This window comes from Dendrobates tinctorius, unplaced genomic scaffold (assembly GCF_039654945.1).
Source record: "Dendrobates tinctorius isolate UK_male_01 unplaced genomic scaffold, ASM3965494v1 ptg000020l, whole genome shotgun sequence".
In the NCBI taxonomy this organism is placed as follows: domain Eukaryota; kingdom Metazoa; phylum Chordata; class Amphibia; order Anura; family Dendrobatidae; genus Dendrobates; species Dendrobates tinctorius.
The window spans coordinates 36640876-36664625 of NW_027361688.1; the positions used below are offsets into that span (position 1 = coordinate 36640876).

Genomic DNA, 23750 nt, shown 5'->3' on the forward strand with positions numbered 1-23750 from the left:
GACACAGGCTTCCTAGGACTAATCATGGTGGAAATCACGTCGTGAGAAAACCCAGCCTGTGCTAAAATCCAGGATTCAATGGCCACAACGTCAAAGACAGGGCCCCGGAGTTATGGTGGTAAATCGGGCCCTGTGAGAGTAGATCCATGCGATCTGGAAGTCGCCAGGGGACGTCGGCGACTAGTTGTATTAGTTCTGCATACCATGCTCTGCGCTGCCAATCTGGCACGACTAGGATCACTGGTACTCCCTCCGCTCTGATTTTCTTGATGACCCTCGGAAGCAAGGGAAGAGGGGGAAAAATGTATGGGAGCCGGAACCGGTGCCATGGCAGAACTAGGGCGCCCGCTCAGATGGCGCATGGATCGCGCGATCGGGCAATGAATTGAGGAACCTTGTTGTTTAGTCTTGAGGCCATGAGATCCACATCCGGAGTCCCCCAACAATGACAAATCTGCTGAAAGATTTCAGATAAAGAGACCACTCTCCCGAGGCAATGCCTTGGCAATTGAGAAAATCTGCTGTCAAATTTTCTACGCCCGGGAAGTGGATTGCTGAGATGGGCGAATGGTTGGTCTCGGCCCAATGGAGGATGTGACTCACTTTGTGCATGGCCATCCTGCTCCGGTACCTCCCTGGCAGTTGATATACGTTACAGCCGTGGCGTTGTCGGATTGGATCCTGATGAGGTGACCTGCGAGGAGATAGTGGAAACTCCGTAGAGCTAATCTGATCGTTCGTATCTCCAAAATGTTGATGGGGAGACGTGACTCTGGGGTTGACCAACGACCCTGTGGCGTGTGGTGACGAAAGACCGCACCCCAGCCGAGAAGACTTGCGTCGGTGGTTACTACCAACCATCTTACTGGGATAAAAGACCTCCCTTGATTCAGGGAGTACCTCAAAGTCCACCACCTGAGGGCTTACCTGACCCGCAGTGACAGTAGGATCCGAACAGTCAAGGAAATCTGCTGAGACGGTTTTGGGGAAGACTATCTTCCACCCCAGGCGAGAAAGTGCATTTACTGTTATATCCACGGATTCCTCGCAGGCTGGAAGGGACAGACACTTGATGAGCAGGTCGTCCAGATACGGTAACACCACTACTCCCCGAGAGTGGAGAATGGCCATGACAGCCGCCATGACCTTGGTGAAGACACTGGGGGCGGTGGCGAGTCTGAAGGGCAAGGCAAAAAAAAGGGAAGGGTTCCTCGTGAATTGCAAAATGCAGGAACTGCTGGTGGGACGGGCAGATCGGAATGTGAAGGTAAGTGTCCTTGATGTCGATGGATGCTAGGAACTCTCCTTTTTCCATGGAAGCGACAACTGATCAGAGAGATTTCATTCGGAATCGCCGTACCTTGACAAACTGATTTAACAGTTTGAGATCCAGAATGGGTTGCATCGTCCGGTCCTTCTTTGGAACCACAAAAACGTTTGAAGAATATCCTCTGAACCTTTCGTGATGAGGGACCAGAATTATGACTCCCTTAGCAGAGCCTGAACAGCCCGAAGGAAGGCTCTTGTCTTTTTCTTGGGGGGAGAGGAAGGGAAAAACCGAGTTGGAGGGGAAGAAGAAAATTCTATCTTGTATTCGGAGGACACCAGCTCCCTGACCCACTTGTCGTGGACGACCGCGAGCCAGGTGTGGCTGAAGGAAAGTAGGCGACCGCCTACTTTGTCGGTGTCCGCCGGATAACGCAACTAAACGCGTCGGCTGTTGGTTGCGAAACGACCAAACAGCCTTTTGTTGAGGAAGAAATTTACTTTTTCCCCCGGTAGTATCGGAAATGAGCTGGTCCAGTTTCTCTCCAAAAAGACGGCCCGTTTGAAAGGGGAGAGAAGTGAACGATCTTTTAGATGTGGCATCCGCCCGCCAGCAGCAGAGCCATAGGGCTCTTCTAATGGAGATCGCATTAGCGGCAGTTTGAGCAGCGCAATTGGCGGCATCCAAAGAAGCGTCCACTACAAAGTCCGCTGCGTGAATTATCTGCCTGGCGACAGTGGTTGCCTCCAGAGGAAGATTGGTGCCCTGGAAGGAAGTAATCAAGACTTCTGCCCAAGCAGCCATTGCCTTAGTGACCCAAATTGCCACGAAAGATATAAAAAGCGCTGCTCCTGAAGCTTCAAAAACTGAACGGGCAAGGTAGTCAATTTGACAATGAGAGGGGTTTCTGACTGAAGAGCCCTCAGAAACGGATAGAAGCGTTTTAGAAGCAAGACACGATACAGGAGGATCCACCGAGGGGACTGTAACCAGTCCTTCATTAGATCTGGATCAAAAGGGTATTTAGCCCGAGTAGACTTTTGCCACGTGAACCGCTTATGTGGACGATCCCTATGTTTCTGGACAATTTCCTCAAACTCCGGATGGCTGGTAAATAACCTGTGCACACCACGCTTGGTTTTCTTAAATGAGATAGCGTGTGCTGGAGTAGGAACATTTTCCTCATCCAACTTCAGAATCCTGTTGGGGGATTCTGAGGGGCTGATGTGTCAGATTCGAATTCAGAGTCGTGCTCACTGTGAACCTCAGGAGAGGGAGCGCGAGAGACAGGAGTCGCAGATGCTGAGGCGCGAACATCACTAGGGGACGCGTCATGGGTCCGCTTTCTAGAGACCTGACCATCCCTTGAAAGAGTACGGCCCCTGCTGGTGGACGGTTCCCGGCTGACGTCAGCGCCCTCTTCGGGAGGTAAGGGCGCTTTCTGACTTAAAGAGTCCTCTCGGAGGGAGAATATAGCCTGGGTCAGAGACTCCACCGACCGTGACAGGGACGTAGCCTACTCGGGCACTAAACACAGGAGGCCCATCAGCAGCGGCGGCGAGGGGCATTTGAGCGTAGGTCGGGGCGCAGTCCGTGCATAACGGATTACTCTGGGCACGGGGCAAGGCAGTCTTGCAAGTGGTACACATGGTAAAAAATGCAGTGTGCTCGTAGCAGCTCGTTTATCCTCCTTAGATTGAGACATAGCGCTCCTGAAAGGGGTTAACGGCAGATTCTGTCTGCAGCTGCAGGTAATGTGCCAGGAAGGGATTAAGCTTTAATCTGAGGGCAGATGCAGCTTACCCACGGTCCTGTGCTGTGTCCCCCGGGAGGAAAGCGGTGGCCCTGTGGTGTCACCTGGTATCCGGCAGAGTGCACGCCTCACAGCTCGCGTCCAGAGCAGGCTGAGGTAAAAGACACGGCCACCGAGATTAGAATTGCGCGTCTCGTAAGGAATGAGGCACCAGGAGGAGGGGGCGGCGACGTTAGTGAGGGCGGCGCTATTCAAAGCCGGGGACTAAATTTTTGGCCTACCCGGGGTAAGTGCTGAGAGCGGGGGGCCCGCGATGGGGCACTGGTGTACCACCGCTGACGTCAAGTCAGCGCTTCTCCCGGGGACCAGGACCTGACCCCATACCTCTACTCCAGTGCTCAGGCAGGCCGCACTGTCCGGGGCCATCCCTGCAGGTCTTCTCATCATTCTGAGCTGATGTAGCAGAGCTGCAGTTCTTAAAGGGGTATGCTCAATCGATCTTCCCTATGGCAGGGGGATGGAGAGCTATGGGGCGGATTCAGGGCATTCGAAAGCACTGTTCCAGTCTTCTTCATTGCACTCCATGCGCTTGCCCTCGTATCCGTGGATTACCGGGACCGTAAGGATCATCGCCATCATCGCCAGATGAATCAGCCCCAATCGTTGCAGGAAAGTGTACAGGGAGGTATACTCCGTGTGTTTGCCTGTTGTTGGTTCGGGGAAAAGAGGGCCGTAGAAAGGAACCGTCGCCCCCTTCACTTCGTTAATTAAAAAATAAAAATTTACAGAAAAATCAAAAATAAAATAAAAACGGTGGGGTCTGAAACCAGACCCAAGTGCCTCCTACAGACACTAAGCAAGAACTGGAGAAATCTCATCCAGCGAGAGGGTGTATACTGCAGGGGAGGAGCTAACTTTTTTTCTGGTTTACTTAGTGTCCTTCTAGTGGCAAGCAGCATAACACCCACTGTCTCTGTGTCCCCCAATGAGGCGTAGGAGAAAACGTAATTTTTTTCTCGCTACGCCGTTTAGCGATCAGGTAAATCATTTTTTTCCTTGATAGATCGGGCGATTCTGAAAGCGGTAATGCCAAATATGTGTAGGTTTGATTTTTTTTTTTTATTATTGTTTTATTTTGATTGGGGCAAAAGGGCGGTGATTTAAACTTTTATTCTTTTTTGTTTTAATTTTTGAACACTCTTTTCTACTTTTGGCATGCTTCAATAGCCTCCATGGGAGGCTAGAAGAATCCCATACTCGATCGGCTCTGCTACATATAGGCGATGCTCAGATCGCCTATATGTAGCAGAAATACAACATTGCTATGAGCGCCGCCGATCACAGGGTGGCGCTCATAGCAATCTGCTATTAACAACCATAGAGGTCTCGAGGAGACCTCTGGTTGTCATGGCAATGCGTCACTGACCCCCGATCACGTGACGGGGGTCGGCGACGCGTTCATTTCCGGCCGCGCACCAGAAGCTCTAGTTTAATTCCCTTTGCCAGCGTTTGACAGCTGGATTTAACTAGTTAATAGGCGTGGGCGGATCGCGATTCTGCTCACGCCTATTGCGGGCACGTCAGCTGTTTAAAACAGCTGACATGCCGTGGTTTTGAGGTGGGCTCACCGCCGGAGCCCACCTCAAAGCAGGGGATACTGACCGCTGACATACTATCCAGTCAGCGGTCAGTAAGGGGTTAAATAATTTTGTAATCTGATTTGTGTGTGTTGTATCAGCACTATATAGTTCAAGTTGTGAAGAGAAGTTGAGAAAAATAAAAGGCATAAATGAACTTTATGGGCTCAAACAACTAAAAATCGGTATGTGCTTACTTGTTCACTCCTTTTGATATGAAACCCCTACAGATTTCTGGTGCAAGCAATTACTTGTGTGCAATCTAAGTGTCACATGTCTATCAGTTTTTACACACCTTTTCTGAAAGGCCACACCATTAAGCAAGAGGCACCACTAACCAAAACAACACCATGAAGACCATGGAGATCTCCAAACAAGTCAGGAGCAAAGTTGAGAAGTACAAGTCAGGGATGGGTTCTAAAAAAAAAAATATCCCAATCTCTGATGATTGCCAGAGCACCATCAAATCCATGATCATCACATGGAAAGAACATGGTAACCTGTCAAGATAGGGCCTACCACAAAAACTCTCAGCCCGGGCAAGGAGGGCATTAATCAAAGAGGTAGCACAGAGGCCAAAAGGTAACCCTTCAGGTGCTGCAGTTTCCAAGTAGAGACTGGAGTATCTGTCCAAACGACCACAATAAGCAGCACACTTCATAGAGGTGGTGTTTATAGGAGTCTGCATCAAAAAGCATTTATTTTGAGTTTGCCAAAAGACAAGTGGGACACTCCCCAAATGTATAGAGGAAGGCGTTGTGGGGTCAGAAAAGCCAAAAATTTAACTTTTTGGCTACCAATGTAACCGCTATGTCTGGCACCAAACAAACACACCTCATCACTAGTGATGAGCGAGTATACTCATTGCTCGGGTGCCCTCAAGAGTATTTTGGCGTACTCGGAGATTTAATTTTCGTCGCCTCAGTTGCATGATTTGCGGCTGCTGGACATCCTGAATACATGTGGGAATTCCCTAACAAACAGTCAATCCTCAAATGTATTCAGGCTGTCCAGCAGCCGCAAATCATGCAGCTGCTTCGACAGAAACTAAATCTCCGAGCACGCCCAAATACTCTGAGAACACCCAAGCATGCTCGTGAAAACCCAAGCACCGAGTATACACGCTCATCACTACTCATCACCCCAAGAACACCATTCCCACAGTGAAACATGGTGGTGGCAGCATTATGCTGTGGGGATGTTTTTTGGCAGTTGGGACAGGGAAAAAAAAAGTCAGATGAGGGGAAATACGAGGGTGCAAAATACATGGATATTCTTCATCAAAACCTGTTTCTGTCTGTCAGTGATTTCATGCAAAACAGAAGCCGCGGAGACACCATCACATGTTTCTCAACGCAAGCAATGACCAGCCAGGTCTTTGCCCGGGAAGGAACAACCACGGGAAGGGCAGTCTCCAATGAAGGAAACCACCTATGCCAAAACATGGTATCCATCCACATACAGCTGTTTCGGGGTATTGCCCCTCATCAGTGTGGAGTAGGAAACTGGCTGGTAGGAGCAATGCCTAGTAAAAAGACTATGAAAAGGAGGATGAATGAACTCATGGAGATCAACATCCGACACTGCGGAGACACCATCACGTGTTTCTCAACGCAGTGATTCTAGAGCACTGCCCCCATCCCTTATGGGAAATATGTAAAACATGCAAAACAGAAGCCGCGGCGATACCATCACATGTTTCTCAACGCAGTGATTCTAGAGCACTGCCCCCATCCCTGCTCTAGAATCACTGCGTTGAGAAACACGTGATGGTGTCTCCGCAGTGTCGGATGTTGATCTCCATGAGTTCATTCATCCTCCTTTTCATAGTCTTTTTACTAGGCATTGCTCCTACCAGCCAGTTTCCTACTCCACACTGATGAGGGGCAATACCCCGAAACAGCTGTATGTGGATGGATACCATGTTTTGGCATAGGTGGTTTCCTTCATTGGAGACTGCCCTGCCAGTGGTTGTTCCTTCCCGGGCAAAGACCTGGCTGGTCATTGCTTGCGTTGAGAAACATGTGATGGTGTCTCTGCGGCTTCTGTTTTGCATGTTTTACATATTTCCCATAAGGGATGGGGGCAGTGCTCTAGAATCACTGCGTTGAGAAACACGTGATGGTGTCTCCGCAGTGTCGGATGTTGATCTCCATGAGTTCATTCATCCTCCTTTTCATAGTCTTTTTACTAGGCATTGCTCCTACCAGCCAGTTTCCTACTCCACACTGATGAGGGGCAATACCCCGAAACAGCTGTATGTGGATGGATACCATGTTTTGGCATAGGTGGTTTCCTTCATTGGAGACTGCCCTTCCCGTGGTTGTTCCTTCCCGGCCAAAGACCTGGCTGGTCATTGCTTGCGTTGAGAAACATGTGATGGTGTCTCCGCGGCTTCTGTTTTGCATGTTTTACATATTTCCCATAAGGGATGGGGGCAGTGCTCTAGAATCACTGCGTTGAGAAACACGTGATGATGTCTCCGCAGTGTCGGATGTTGATCTCCATGAGTTCATTCATCCTCCTTGTCAGTGATTTCAGACTGGGACAGGGGTTCTCCTTCCAACAAGACAAGGACCAAAAACATACTGCTAAGGCAACATTTTAGTGGTTTAAGGGAAAACGTGCAAATGTATTTGAGTGGCTTAGTCAAAAGTCAGAGCTTAATCAAACTGAGAATATATGGTCAGAATTGAAGATTGCTGTTTAGCAGAGGAAACCATCTAACTTGAACGAGCTGGACCAGTTTTGCCTTGATGAATGAGCAAGATGTGGAAAGCTCATAGAGATTTATCAAAAAAGTGACTTGCAGCTGTAATTGCCACAAAAGGAGGAGCTACAAAGTACTGACTTTAGGGGGGTGAATAGTTATACACACTGACGTTTTCAGTTACTTTGTCCTATTTGTTGTTTTCTTCACAATAAAAAGAAAACCAAATATTCAAAGTTGTTCTTTACATAGACTGATGCAAACCCTCAAAAAATCCCAGTGAAATTCCAGGTTGAGACCTAGCAAAACATAAAAAATGCCAAGGGGGTGAACACTTCCCAAGCCACTGAATAATGAAAAGTGTGCTGCATGGTGAAAGAGGGAGCAGAACCGAGCAGTAAGCCTTTGGTCACACCAAGGGTGCACCAAAGCTACTTCATTTGCATAAGAAATAAAACTTTTTATAAAAACAAATAAGCAAATGAATACCATAGTACAGGGATGATATTTATAATTCCCCTAAATCTAGTTTTTGGGGGTGATAAGACTTTCTTGAAATGTGGTTGACAAAACCCTATTAAAAATATACAGTACTAAAAAAAAAAGAAAAGTAAATAAACAGATTTCATAAAGTGTGGAAACAGTGGTAAATTTCTGACTGCATATTTTTATTTTTTGAAAGGTTTGATGAGATCGGAAAATAGTAATGCTGTATAATGCTATGCTTGTAATGCTAGTACTAGTGAATGCTGGTAATGCTAGTACTAGTGAATGCTGTAAAAGTGAACATAGACAAGCAAATACACAAAAAATGATACTGTGAGAAAGGCAAGCTTTTAAAAGTACTTACAAATTCCAGCAATGTATTCAATGTCTGAAAATTTCCAGCAAGGTTTAATAAAGATTTCACATCATGTATGGCCTTTGCTGAGCGGAAGGCTAAGTCAAGCTGGTGATACTGTTCAATCTGCGCCACACGTTGAGAGATCCATCCTCCAGCTTCTCCATCCAAAAGACACAAGCCTTTAAATTCATTGCGTAGCTGATTGTATTTATTTTTGAAATCTTTCAAGAAACAGTCAACGACTTCAAACGTGACTTTTCCTGTCTTTAAATCATTATAAACTCTTTTACAACGTTCCAGACAGGGAGTATAGATGCTATCCCTTAATTCTACTAATGTTAACACAGCGTCATCTTCAAGTTCACTTTCGTCACCATCAAATTCTTCGATGTTGTCTTGATATACATGCGCTTCTTTCTCCCAGCAAGTAATGAACACATGACTGTTGATGAAACTATGCATAGAATAAGCCATTTCCATTAGATCGGGTGCCAGTCCACAGTAGGACACGGAATCTCCTTGGATGTCATTACCAAGAGTCTTTACAGACAATAACTCATTCATTTTTTGTGGTCCCAGATTTTGTGAATATTTCTTCTGAACTTCCGAAACATTGACTGAAATTAAAGAGTGGCCTTATTATAAGTTGATAACATTAATCTACCTGTAAATGGATATACTTTAGGAAAGGCAATAAATGACTGAAAAGCAAACAATGTATTAATACAAATTACATGCAACACATGGCAATACAGACTCTTCCGTGATTTAGGCTGCCCTATGCTGGCAGAGCCTCTATGATCTGGCTCCAAGATTTTCAGCGGCTTAGGCCTCAAATCTACTTTCCATCCCATCTCCACTATCATGTGAGTGGGCTCCTACTCAGATTCTCTTTGGGACAAGTTTTTTGTTTTTTTACACTCAGCTTATCAGCTCTTAGAGGAGACTTATGGAGTGCCTATAGTTTCTTAATCGTGATATAACATCCTTTCCACAATTCAGTGTCAGCTACGGATGCTTCTGTCAGGATTTTATATTGGGACACAGCACCAGGTTCCTTGAAGGTACACTCTGCATCCCCCTTTTTTCCCTTAGAATCATTACAAGCAATAACTCATCACCATCATGCACTGGATCATGCATTTGCTTTCTCATAATTTCAAGCAGCCTTTTCCTCTTAACACAAGAGGAATCTTTCCAAGTCATGCAGTAGCTGCAACTCATTTACAGGTGCTTCTCAAAGAATTAGAATATCGTCAAAAAGTTTATTTATTTGAGTTCTTCAATTCAAAAAGTGAAAATCATACACTACCGTTCAAAACTTTAGGGTCATTTAGAAATTTCCTTATTTTTGAAAGAAAAGCACAGTTTTTTCCTATGATGCTAACATTAAACGATTCAGAAATACACTCTATACATTGTTAATGTGGTAAATGACTATTCTAACTTCAAATGTCTGGTTTGTAATGCAATATCTTCATAGGTGTATAGAGGCCCATTTCCAACAACCATCACTCCAGTGTTCTTTTGGTACTTCGTGTTTGCTAACTTTGTAAGAAGGCTAATGAATGGTTAGAATACCCTTGAAAACCCTTGTGAGTTTACCCCCTTCCCCTTCAATAAATTCATTTTTTGTGTCATTTTGGGCACTGATCTACGCTCTTTACCACCTGTGATTTAGAATTGTCTAGTAATTTTAATTATTGAATTAAAAGGTAATTTTTAGGGGTTAAATTCAGTGTGCTTTCTTGGCTTGATTTTGATTATGGCTTACAGCCAATGAAAACCCAAAAGTCATTATCTCTGTAATTTAGAATAATTAAGAAAATAGGGATTTTTGTGTACTCACCGTAAAATCCTTTTCTCCGAGCCATTCATTGGGGACACAGAGACAGTGGGTGTTATGCTGCTGGCCACTAGGAGGACACTAAGTAAACCAGAAAAATGTTAGCTCCTCCCCTGCAGTATACACCCTCTCTCTGGCTGAGATTTCTCCAGTTCGGTGAAAAAAGCAGTAGGAGCATAAACAGTCAATAACCATAATTATGTCAAAATGTAAGAATGCTACAGTGAGCCAATAGGCTAAACAGGGTGGGTGCTGTGTCCCCCAAGGAATGGCTCGGAGAAAAGGATTTTACGGTGAGTACACAAAAATCCCTATTTCTCCTATGCCTCATTGGAGGACACAGACAGTGGGACGTCCTAAAGCAGTCCCTGGGTGGGGAGCATACAACTGCTAATACCCCAGGTACCACTGAGTCAACGCTGAGGTGCTGCCGATTGCAGGATGCGTCTGCTGAGAGCTGCATCCGCAGAGGCTTGAGAATGAATTTGGTAATGTGTAGTAAAAGTATGCAGACGGGACCAAGTCAATGTTCTGCTGAGGCCTGGTGCCGAAGGGCCCAAGAGGCGCCCACTGACCGGGTAGAGTGCGCCTTAATCCCCACTGGGACAGTCGTGATCCTGACACGGTAGGATTCCTGAATCGCTAAGCGAATCCACCTGGATAGCGTTGCTTTTGAAGCGGCTAGACCCTTCCTATGCCCCTCTGGAAGTATGACGAAGACATCTGACTTGTGGAAGGGAGCCGTCCGCGAGATGTACCGTCTCAGCGCCCTAAACACATCCAGGGTGTGGAAGGTCTTCTCAATGCGATGGACTGGCACCGGACAAAAGGAAGGCAAAACAATTTCCTCGTTGAGATGGAAAGAGGAGACAACCTTGGGCAGAAAGGACAGGGACGTCCTGAGAACTACCTTGTCGGAGGACGGCAGGACATGGCTGCCAATTCCGAAACTCGTCTGATTGATGTAATTGCCACTAGAAAGACCACCTTCCAAGAGAGGACAGTCAGTGAAATGTCCTGCAGCGGTTCAAATGGAGCCTCCTGTAAGGCCCCGAGAACCAGGTTAAGGTCCCATGATTCCAATGGCCTTCTATAAGGAGGCGCCTCATGGGAAACTCCCTGAATGAACGTCTTGACCTGAAGTTTTGTGGCAATTTTGCGTTGGAAAAGCACTGACAAGGCCGAAATTTGGCCCTTGAGCGAGCTAAGCGCGAGGCTCGATTTTAATCCGGATTGAAGGAACTCCAATATGGCCGGAATGGGAAACACCAGAAGGGATCGACCATGATCCTTGCACCATGAAAAGAAGGTTTTCCAGGTGCGGTGATAGATGTGCATGGGCACTAATACAACTAGTCGCCGACGTCCCCTGGCGATTTCCAGATCGCATGGATCTACTATTGCGATCTACCACTATTAGTGCCATTGTGGAAATCACGTCATGAGAGAACCCAGTCTGTGCTAAAATCCAGGATTCAACGGCCACGCCGTCAAAGACAGGGCCCCGGAGTTATGGTGGTAAATCGGGCCCTGCGAGAGTAGATCCATGCGATCTGGAAGTCGCCAGGGGACGTCGGCGACTAGTTGTATTAGTTCTGCATACCATGCTCGGCACGGTTAATCTGGCGCGACTAGGATCACTGGTACACCCTCCTCTCTGATCTTCTTGATGACCCTCGGAGCAAGGGAAGAGGGGGAAAGATGGACGGGAGCCGGAACCGGTGCCATGGCAGAACTAGAGCGTCCGCTCCGATGGCGAAAGGATCGCGCGATCAAGCAATGAACCGAGGCACCTTGTTTAGTCTTGAGGCCATTAGATCCACATCCGGAGTCCCCCCAATGATGACAAAACTGCTGAAAGACTTCCGGATGAAGAGACCACTCTCCCGAGGTAATACCTTGGCGACTGAGAAAATCTGCTGCCAAATTTTCTTTGCCTGGGATGTGGATTGCCGAGATGGGCGAATGATTGGTCTCGGCCCAATGGAGGATGTGACTCACTTCGTGCATGGCCATCCTGCTCCGGGTACCTCCCTAGCGGTTGATATATGCTACAGCCGTGGAATTGTCGGATTGGATCCTGATGGGGTGACCTGCGAGGTGAAGGTGTAACTCCGTAGAGCTAATCTGATCGCTCGTATCTCCAAATGTTGATGGGGAGACGTGACTCTCGGGTCGACCAACGACCCTGTGCCGTGTGGTGACGAAAGACGACACCCCAGCCGAGAAGACTTGCGTCGGTGGTTACTATCAACCATCTTGCTGGGAGAAAAGACCTCCCTTGATTCAGGGAGGACCTCTGTCTCCACCACCTGAGAGCTTACCTGACCCGCAGGGACAAAAGGATCCGACGGTCCAGGGAGAACGGGTTCTTGTTCCAAGCTAACAGCAATGCATGTTGTAAGGGACGGAGATGGAACTGTGCAAATGGAAGTGCTTGTACTGCAGCCACCATCTTTCCAAGAACTCTCATGCTGAAACAAATGGAGTGAGAAACTGGTTGGGAAAGAGTCCGCGCTGCCTGTTGTAAGGCTTGGGTGTTTTCTGGAGGGAGAATGACCAACCCGCGGGAAGTGTCCAAGATCATTCCTAAAAAGGAAATCTGCTGAGACGGTTCTGGGAAGACTTTTCGAAGTTTATCTTCTACCCCAAGTGAGAAAGTGTATTTACTGTTACAGCCACGGATTCCTCGCAGGCTGGAGGGGACGGACCCTTGATGAGCAGGTCGTCCAGATAGAGTAACACCACTACTCCCCGAGAGCGGAGAATGACCATGACAGCCGCTATGACCTTGGTAAAGATCCTGGGGGCGGTGGCGAGTCTGACGGGCAAGGCAACAAACTGGAAGTGTTCCTCGTGAATTGCAAAATGCAGGAACTGCTGGTGGGACGGGCAGATCGGAATGTGAAGGTAAGCGTCCTTGATATCGATGGATGCTAGGAACTATCCTTTTTCCATGGAAGTTACAACTGATCGGAGAGATTCCATTCGGAATCGCCATACCTTAACACACTGATTTAACAGTTTCAGATCCAGAATGGGTCGCATCTTCCCGTCCTTCTTTGCAACCACAAAAAGGTTTGAATAAAATCCTTTGAACCTTTCGTGATGAGGGGCTGGAATGATGACTCCGTCCCTTAGCAGAGCCTGAACAGCCCGAAGGAAGGCTCTTGTCTTGTTCTTGGGGGCAGGGGAAGGGAAATACCGAGTTGGAGGGGAAGAAGAAAATTCTATCTTGTATCCGGAGGACACCAGCTCCCTTGACCCACTTGTCGTGGACGACCGCGAGCCAGGTGTGGCTGAAGGAAAGTAGGCGACCGCCTACTTTGTCGGTGTCCGCCGGATACCGCAACAAGTCATTGGGTAGATCTATGAGATCTGGCTCACCTAGATCCAGAAGCCCTAGGCCTGGGTTTCCAAGAGCGGTTAAGTCTGTATGAGACCTGGGAGCCTCTGTCTCCGTGATGGGACTGACCTGATTCGGAAGAGAAGGTAGAGGAGGACCAACCAGAATTGCTGCAAAAAGATCGAAAACGCGTCGGCTGTTGGTTGCGAAACGGCCAAACAGCTTTTGTTGAGGAAGGAATTTATTTTTTCCCCCGGTAGTATCAGAAATGAGCAGGTCCAGTTTCTCTCTAAAAAGACGACCCGTTTGAAAGGGGAGAGAAGAAAAACGATCTTTTAGATGTGGCATCCGCCCGCCAGTCGCGAAGCCATAGGGCTCTTCTAATGGAGATCGCATAAGCGGCAGTTTGAGCAACGCAATTGGCGTCATCAAAAGAAGCGTCCACTACAAAGTCCGCTGCGTGAACTATCTGCCTGGCGACAGTAGTTATCTCCGGAGGAAGATTGGTGCCCTGGAAGGAAGTAATCAAGACTTCTGCCCAAGCGGCCATAGCCCTAGTGACTCAAATTGCCGCGAAAGATGGAAAAAAACTCTGCTCCTGAAGCTTCAAAAACTGAACGGGCAAGGTAGTCAATTTGACGGTCGGAGGGGTTTCTGACTGAGGAACCCTCAGAAACGGATAGGAGCATTTTAGAAACAAGACGCGATACAGGATGGTCCACCGGAGGGGACTGTAACCAATCTTTCATTAGGTCTGGATCAAAAGGGTATTTAGCCTGAGAAGACTTTTGCCCTGTGAACCGTTTATGTGGACGATCCCTATGTTTCTGGACAATTTCCTTCCCTTGAACGAGTACGGCCCCTGCTGGTGGATGGTTCCCGGCCGACGCCAGAGCCCTCCTCGGTAGATAAGGACGCTTTCTGACTTAAAGAGTCCTCTCGGAGGGAGAATATAGCCTGGGTCAGAGACTCCACCGACCGTGACAGGAACGCAGCCCACTCGGGTACTAAAGTCAGGAGGCCCGTCAGCAGCGGCGGCGAGGGGCATTTGAGCGCAGGCCGGGTCGCAGTCCGTGCATAACGGATTAGTCTGTGCACTGGGTAAGGTAGACTTGCAAGTGGTACGCACGGTAAAAAAACGCAGTGCTTCTTAGCAGCTCGTTTAGCCTCCTTAGATTGAGACATAGCGCTCTTGAAAGGGTTAACGGCAGAGTCTGTCTGCAGCTGCAGGGAATGTGTCGGGAAGGGGTTAAGCTTTAATCTGAGGGCAGATGCAGCTTACCCACGGTTCTGTGCTGTGTCCCCCGGGAGGAAAGCGGTGGCCCTGTGGTGTCACCCGGTATCCAGCTGTCTAGAGCAGGCATAGCGCTCCTGAAAGGGTTAATGAAGTAAAAGACATGGCCCCCGAGATTAGAATTGCGCGTCTCGTAAGAGGTGAGAGGCGCCAAGTGGAGGGGGCGGCGACGATAGCCCTGGCGGCGCTATTCAAATTGCGGCCTAGTAGGCCGGAAAAGCAGGGGACTAAATTTTTTTGGCCTACCCGCGGTAGGCAACGGGGAGGGGGCGGCACTAGTGGGTGGCGCCATTCAAATTGCGGCGTAGCAGGCCGGAAAAGTCGGGGGACTAAATTTTCGGCCTATCCGAGCGCAAGGGGGGGGGCCGCGATGGGGTGCCGATGCACCGCTGCTGACGCTAAGTCAGCGCTTCTCCCGGGGGCCAGGATCCGACCCCATACCTCTACTCCAGTGGTCAGGCCGCTGTCCGGGCCATCCATGCAGGTCTTCTCTCCTCCTGGGCTGATGTAGCAGAGCTGAAGGAGTTCTTAAAGGGGTATGCTCAATCGATTCTCCCTATGGCAGGGGAATGGAGAGCTATGGGGCTGATTCAGAGCATTCGTAAGCGCTGTTACAGTCTTCTCCATTGCACTCCATGCGCTTGCCCTCGTATCCGTGGATTACCGTAAGGATCATCGCCAGAGGAATCAGCCCCAGTCGTCACAGGAAATTGTACGGGGAGGTATACTCTGCGTGCTTGCCTGTTGTTGGTTCGGGGGAGAGTGGGCCGAAGAAAAGAACCGTAGCCCCCTTCACTCCGTTAATTAAAAAATAAAAAATTTACAGAAAAATCAAAAATAAAATAAAAACGGTGGCCCAAGTGCCTCCTATAAACACTAAGTAAGAACTGGAGAAATCTCAGCCATCGAGAGGGTGTATACTGTAGGGGAGGAGCTAACTTTTTTTCTGGTTTACCTAGTGTCCTCCTAGTGGCCAGCAGCATAACATCCACTGTCTCTGTGTCCCCCAATGAGGCGTAGCAGAAAACACCTGCAAATGCTTCCTAAGCATTTAAAAAGATCCCATTTGTATCAGTAAGCTCCACAATCATGGGGAAGACTGCTGACTTGACAGATGTCCAGAAGCAGTCATTGTAACACTCCACAAGGAGGGCAAGCCACAAAAGGTCATTGATAAAGAAGCTGGCTGTTCACAGAGTGCTGTATCCAAGCAGATTAATGGAAAGTTGAGTGGAAGGAAAATGCTCAGCTACCTACCGGTAGCGGTGTTTTTCAGGAGCCCATGACAGCACCACGAGAGAGGGAATCCGCCCTTCGGGGACAGGAAACCTACAGACATAAAAAGGGCGGCCCTCTCTCCCGCCTCAGTTAGATTACAGAGCATGAGAGGACCTCCCTGGTTAGTAGCAATTCATATATGCACAGTCAAACTAAATATTCTCTACTCCCGTGACAAATTTTTAGCCAAAGTAAAGGTGCTGATCCAAGACGTGAGGGCAGAGGGAGGGAATGTAAAGGTGATGTCAAGGGCTCCTGAAAAACACAGCTACCAGTAAGTAGCTGAGCATTTATTCAGTCGCCATGACAGCACCACGAGAGATTTGCAGAGATGAAGAGAACTCCAGGGAGGGATAGCTGCCTCAAGCACCTTTCTCCCAAACGTGAGGTCGGCGGACCCGCCTAAATCCAATCTATAGTGGTTAAAAAATGTGGATGGAGAGGACCACGTGGCTGCCTTACATATGTCCTCGATGGATACTTCCGATCTTTCTGCCCAGGATGTAGCCACGGCCCGAGTAGAGTGCGCCCTTATGCCTTCCGGAACCTCCAGCCCACCTGCTGTATAAGCAAAAGAGATAGCCTCCCTAATCCACCTAGCTAGGGTGTTTTTGGACACTCTAAGTCCTTTTCTAACTCCCTGGAAAGGTACAAACAGGGCAATGTCCCTCTTCCATGGTTCTGTGGCCGAAATGTAACTATGGAGGCACGTCTCACATGTAGGGAATGGAGCTTCTGCTCGGTCGGGTTAATGGGGTTCGGGTAGAAGGACGGGAGGACTATTTCTTGTAGTCTATGGAACTTCGAGGCGACTTTGGGTAAATATAAGGGGTCTGGCTTTAACCCCTTCCTGACATCCGACGTACTATCCCGTCCACGGTACCCGGGCCCATATGACCGTGGACGGGATAATACGTCGGGCCCTTTAATGCGATACTGTGACTTAAAACGCGGTGATCACATTAAAATTCTGACGCCATCTCACCTTACAGAAGATGGCGTCGGCATCCCGGGCTGCGATCCCGCCCCCCGGCATCCAGAGCGCTGTGATTGGCTGTTCAATTCTGAACAGCCAATCGCAGCGTTTCTCATTGTTTCAGCCAATCAGCTTGGCTGAAACAATGATGTCATAGGCTGGGATCGAGTATCGATGTACTTGATCCTAGAGCCGGTGCCTAGCAACGCCAGGCACCGGCAAAAAGCACCCAGATTGGCGCGATCGCCGATCTAATCGATAGCGCCAATCGCAGAGCACAGCGGCACCGCTGTGCCCTGCCAGTACCGGCCTGGATTGGTGCTATATTAGCACCGATCCTAGGCTGGAGCCTGATGCAGGAGCTGGCTGGCGCGATCGATTAGATCGGCGATCGCGCCAACCACAGGGCACAGCTGCGGTCACCATGTGACCGCTTGGTGACCTGGGCATGACCTGCCTAGTAATCGGAGCTGTGAGCTCCGATTCTAGGGAGTTGCCATGGTCACCAGGCAGATCAGGGATTGGTGGATCGATGTAATCATTCGATCCCACCAAATGACAGGTCACAGCAGCGATGTGACCGCTCTGTGACCTGCCTCTGACCTGTCTGCAGGGGTCCTCACTCTAGCTGAGGATTCCTGTAGAGAGGTCGGACGCAGCAAGAGCTCCTGTGCTGGGTATTGTGGTACCACAGCTTGTAGCATCACAATCCCTGCAGAAAGAAGAAAAAAAAAGAAAAAACCGCCAACCGTAAGTGTTCGTGATCCCTGATCCCCTGCCCAATCTATCTTCACCCCCATCTATCTTCATCCCCCCCATCCCTCCACCCTAATCCCCCCATCCCCCTTCCCCCTATTTTTACCCCCCTCCACCCCACTTTTGCGCCACCTCCGTGCGCAGCCGTCTAGCGTTGATCGGTGACGCCGTTCACCGATCAACACTCGTGCTCGCTTTTTTTTCCTTAGCCCCCTTTGCGCCACCTCCGTACACACATCCCGCAGCTGCAAAACTTAGATAAGTGACACACGTCACTTATCCAAGCTTGTGCCTGCCGTTTTTCATTTTTTTTCACCCCCCTTTGTGCCATCTGTTGACTGTGGAGGCCAGGTCATCTGGCGTAGCACCCCATCACTCTCCTTCTTGGTCAAATAGTCCTTACACAGCCCGGAGGTGTGTTTGTGGCCATTGTCCTGTTGAAAAATAAATGATGGTCCAACTAAACGCAAACCGGATGGAATAGAATGCCGCTGCAAAATGCTGTGGTAGCCATGCTGGTTCAGTATGCCTTCAATTTTGAATAAATCCCCAACAGTGTCACTAGCAAAGCACCCCCACACCATCACACCTCCTCCTCCATGCTTCACGGTGGGAACCAGGCATGTAGAGTCCATCCGTTCACCTTTTCTGCGTTGCACAAAGACACAGTGGTTGGAACCAAAGATCTCAAATTTGGACTCATCAGACCAAAGCACAGATTTCCACTGGTCTAATGTCCATTCCTTGTGTTGTTTAGCCCAAACAAGTCTCTTCTGCTTGTTGCCTGTCCTTAGCAGTGGTTTCCTAGCAGCTATTTTACCATGAAGGCCTGCTGCACAAAGTCTCCTCTTAACAGTTGTTGTAGAGATGTGTTTGCTGCTAGAACTCTGTGTGGCATTGACCTGGTCTCTAATCTGAGCTCCTGGTAACCTGCAATTTCTGAGGCTGGTGTCAGGGACAGGAAACCAACTGAGGCGGGAGAGAGGGCCGCCCTTTTTATGTCTGTAGGTTTCCTGTCCTCGAAGGGCGGATCCCCTCTCTCGTGGTGCTGTCATGGTGACTGAATAAAAGTGTGGTAGAAAAATGTGCACAAGCAACCAGAATAACCGCAGCCTTGAAAGGATAGTTAGGAAAAGACCATTCAAAAATTTGGGGGAAATTCACAAGAAGTGGACTGCTGCTGGAGTCATTGCTTCTAACTTCTCCATACGCTTATGCAAGACCTCTATTGAGTAGGCCTACTTTGCTGAGAAACTTTGTTGTCGTACGTCAATCTACTTGGCTAAAATACTGAACATCAATGTGGCCTCCAAAAAAGATCTCGCTGGACTATCTTTTTTTCAAAGGTCGATTATATGAATGATAAAATAGATTTTAAAGCTTCTGGTGACAAAGCTCTCTCCTCAGACTCATTTTAGAGGGCAGCAACCATTGAAATGCTATCAGAGGTCTTGCCCTTTATGTAAAAGCTACAGTCAAGGAAACAAAGAAAGAATAACACTAATATGCTAAAAGGCGCTGTAGCGGAGCAGAAACGATTTTATCTATAGCCATCTTGGGCTTCCATAGATATTTACACTTGATAATGTTTTTAAGTCTGTCTTCTTTTAATAAATAGTGGCTACTACTTGTGCAGAGTTTTACTTACGCTCCACTGACTTGTAGATATGTTTTGGTCCATGGAAGATCTGTTGGAACCAGTACTTTTACGGTTACCATTGTGCGCTCAACGCAACAACATCAGGTTGTTAACTTGGAAATTTTTCCACTTCTTTGATTAGGAGTGAATGTCACGGGTGTGTCAGGTGGGACAGACACAGTCATCCTGGATCCGGATGTATAAGGTCTTTGCGTTTAGCTCAAGCACCTTATTGATTTTTGCATCTCTATTATGGAGCAATATCCTTCTCCCTCTAGGACCCAATAGTTATTATGGAGCAATATCCTTCTCCCTCTAGGACCCAATAGTTACCAACACCTTATGCTGCTAATCACACACCCGTGCTGAATGTTTAATTACATTCAATCGCTGCAGCATGGTACTGGTGTTAGCTCATACTAACCTCAATCTTTTTGGAAGTTCTAGCAGTCGGTTAGTGTCTTCCCTGAGGACCCTTGGAGGATTGCTGGCTTGACATCTTGGTTGTCTTCTCAAGCTAAGTGTTTTCCCCCATCCTTCTACCCTCTCTGTCTTTAGTTTTAGTGGGGACTGTCTAGTGCACACCCCATACCCTCCCTATGTAGGGCCTATCGCTTGGCTCAGACGTTTAGGGCAGACAAGGTGATTTCAGATCTGCCTAGGGGTCTCCACTCCCTTCTTCCCTATTGTTTGGGCTCCCCCTTCCCATTGTTGTGCACTTACTTATCCTTCATCCAGCATGACAGTGATGCCCTATGGGCGCCGGCATTTTTGATGGTTTTTGTTTCTTCAGTGGCATTCAAGGGACAGAGCACACCAACCATTTATCTCACAGAAAATAATCCTTTCTACCAACCATCCATGAGCCTGTCCATGGTTAATGGCGAATTTAACCACTGCCTGTATGATACTATTGCTGCTGATGGATTGATGCCTTTCTAGAGCCCTGTCCGACACTCCTTGTGTAACGAATCATGTCCCTGTATCTACTCCATGCTCTTGAGACTGAGCCGGGAGACACAGCAAACTTTCATTTGTCGGCTTGTATGGATATGCCATCATGAAGGAGCTGGAAGACAAGTGCAATCTGAATGGGTTGTAGTTACCGTCTCATGCTTCCAGCAGTGACAAAGTCACCAGAAACATACAAAAGTAGGGAAGAGTCCATCAGAAAGAATAAAGAAGAGATTAATTGTCTGTTGCCACCATTGACTTCTTTTGGAGGTTGACTTACAGTTCACCCAACAGTGCACTTTTCACAATCACAATTACATAGAAAACTATGATACTGAATCTCCATTCTTCTTTTGTATACAACCTAATTTTTGGTAAATCCAGGTCTATTAATGAAACAAATATATTCAGTAATCAGTACCTGTTGTGATCTGAGCAATTCTCCGGATCATTTTGAGGAGACTACCGACCCACTCTCGCTCCCTCTTTAAAGCATCCAACTCCTTCTCCCTCCACCCAAGCACCAATCTCATGTCAGACAACGAAATGTTGTCTCTTTTTTCGACTCCTAAAAAAACAAAGATCAATTTGTTAAATTAACTGGTCATTAGAATTCAATATATTATATTAGTTTCCGTCAAAGAACTTACGAAGTTTAAAAATATCCAAAAACGGCTTTTGGCTCTTTAAAATATACTCCAAATGTTTAAAAATCACAGAGCCATCAATGACACTTTTTCTGGTATCTAGAAACACAGATTCCGAGATCGCCACCAGCTTCTGAATATCCTCATCAGTATGCTGAATGATACTGGTGTCTGTTCCTATAAAATAAAATAACATATCACAGATCACGTGCTACTGTTTTTGCTTTCTTCTTCCTCTTCTGCATAGGGATAGGTCCTTGTTCTCACTGTACTGAATACTGATACAGCAGGTGAACAAAGCTAGTACTGATACTGCTAATAATAATTATATTAGAAAAAAAAAAAAAGAGAAACCTGATGCTATAACTCATAATATGGTGGAATAAAAATTTCCCTAGCCAATACTATGCAAATATCCTAAAAGTCAAAATCGACCCTTTAGCGAGCCATGCCATATGACTTAGGATAAAAGCCAAATCAAACGCTTCATTTGCAGGCACGAATTTCAGGGTACTTGTCCTTCATTAGTAATGCGTGAACATGCACAGATAAGGTGTTATCCGCTCATGCGGGTAACTGGGCGTCTTCGACATGCTCGAATAATATGGTGAGTCCCCACTGCTACATGTCTTGCGGATATTAGACAGCTGCGACAAATGCAGGGATTTCCTGTTTATTAGGTAATCCCAGCATGTGCTACAGCTGTCAAACGGTCACTAGAACATATTATTCGAGCACGCCAAAGACACTCTGTTAGCACCCGAGCATGCTCAGATAACACCTTATCCCAGTATGTTCACTCATCACTACTTCATCAGCGCAAAGCAAGAGGTCTGATTTGGCTGGGTGAGAAGCCACTGGCATGGGGTGTTTCATCTATATATATATAATTGCCTTAAATTGTCTGTCATCCACTTCCGTCTGGATGTCCCCAAATCCCACAATCCACTGCGCCGCACTGGAAGTACGCCGACCGCCATTTTGAAACACCCAAGTGATGTCACTCGGATCCAGGACGCAGCTACGATCCCGAAAGCCGCTGCGATCCCGAACGCTGCTCGGATCCAGGCCATCGCTGCGATCCTAACCGCCGCTGGGATCCCAGCTGCCGCTCGGATCCAGGCTGCCGCTGCGATTCCAAACGCCTCTAGAATCCCGGCTGGGCTGCTGCTTGGATCCCAGCCGCCGCTCAGATCCCAGCTGACGCTCGGATCCAGGCCACGGCTGTGATCACGAGGCTGTGAAAGGGTTGTAACGAGGGGATATAACAAGAGGGGTGTAATGAAGGGGGTATAATGAGAGTGTGTAATGAAGGGGGAGTAATGAGAGGGATGCCGCCGCCGGACTCCCGCCAGGACCCACCGCCTGACTACACGCGCTGGATCCCGCCACTGCCTGCCCACCCACCTCCGTGCAGTCACAGCCGGCAGGAAAGAACGCGGCTTGAGGCCTGTGCTGGAGATTGGGTGCGGCCACCCTCTGGTGGCGCCGCACACCATCTCCAGCACAGGCCGCAAAACACCATCTTTCCTGCCGGTTGTGACTGCAAGGAAGTGGGTGGGCCGCCACCCCCGGCGCCACAAAGCTGCCCCCATCGTGATGTTAAGTATTTAATATTCGCAAAGAAGCATGCGTTGGCCTTACATTGGCTTGGCTCTCTCCAACATCCTAAATTCCTGGACCTCATACAGCTAAATTGCTAGTCACAGGGTTGTTTTATATGGCTATGGCTAGTAACAGTAATTTTGATTGAAACTGGCTTTTTTCTTATTAATGTTTGATTTATTTCACATATTATGCCCCCATAAGATCATAAAACACTTTTGAGAAACATTTTAATATTAAAATAAAATTTTTAAATGAGTTCCTGTGTAACTGGTGATGGTACATTAGCCCTAGTTACAGTGGAAACGCAGCCCCTAAGCTGCATAGCAGAGCTGACTAGGTCTCCTAGGACCCAGTATCTCCTGTTTACATCTAGCGATAACATGATTGAGCTGGAACCAGAGGAGGAAGAGCTGTTAGCACTTCATATTACTGTATACACAATGCTTATTCAGTGCTGTATATACAGAGATTTGACAGCCGGCTTCTCTCCCTGCACAACTTTTTATTGTCTGCTATTCCCCAAGCAACGCAAGCAGGAATACAGGTTATTAGGAAATATGATATAATCTGGAGATATAACAAGAAAAAAATTAACTTACCATAAAGTTTGAATATATATGCAGCATCATCCCACTGTAAAATATGCTGTAAGATTCTGTCGCTGTCCATGATGCACTCTCCATGGTCATCTTTTGGCCAGGAATTCAGTATAACGCTTGACACCAATTGCCCAAAATTTGCTAAGTCATATCTATGCAGTTGACTGAGAATATTATTCTCAGACTATGAAAGAAAAATGAGAATGCAACAGTGAAGGTAACCACATTGTGAGATCTAAACAAGATTAAACATCTCATTTTCACTCTGTGATAAGATGAAAGGTTGACTTTGTGTCTGAATGAGTCCAAAGCTGCAATGAGGACTTCTGTAAGGTCATTCACTAGACCAGTGTTTCCTAAACTTCAAACCTCACGGCCCCAACAGATCATGTTTTCTGGGTTTCCTTAGTATTACACAAGTGATGGAATTACTATCAAAGCTTCACAAATTGTCCCAGGTTTCCTCACCTGTGCAATTCTAGGGAAATCCTGAAACATGATCTGTTGGGCGCAATGAGGACTGGAGTTTGGGGAACAACGCACTAGAGGAGAAGCCCAGAGTCCTGATGAATATTAATCCATCAGCCGTCATTTTG

The 23750-nt window shown here is 47.6% G+C and overlaps 1 protein-coding gene across 1 annotated transcript in view; it reads right to left on the reverse strand.

Annotated features, from left to right (window-relative positions):
- The window catches only part of RNF213 (ring finger protein 213), a 394954-nt gene that overhangs the window by 213858 nt on the left and 157346 nt on the right, over positions 1-23750 (reverse strand). The window contains exons 17-20 of the mRNA XM_073568003.1: positions 23155-23338; positions 20951-21124; positions 20722-20868; positions 8218-8828 (exon numbers count right to left, since the gene is read on the reverse strand). Coding sequence (XP_073424104.1) covers positions 8218-8828; positions 20722-20868; positions 20951-21124; positions 23155-23338 — 1116 coding nt within the window. The remainder of the gene's footprint in view (positions 1-8217; positions 8829-20721; positions 20869-20950; positions 21125-23154; positions 23339-23750) is intronic.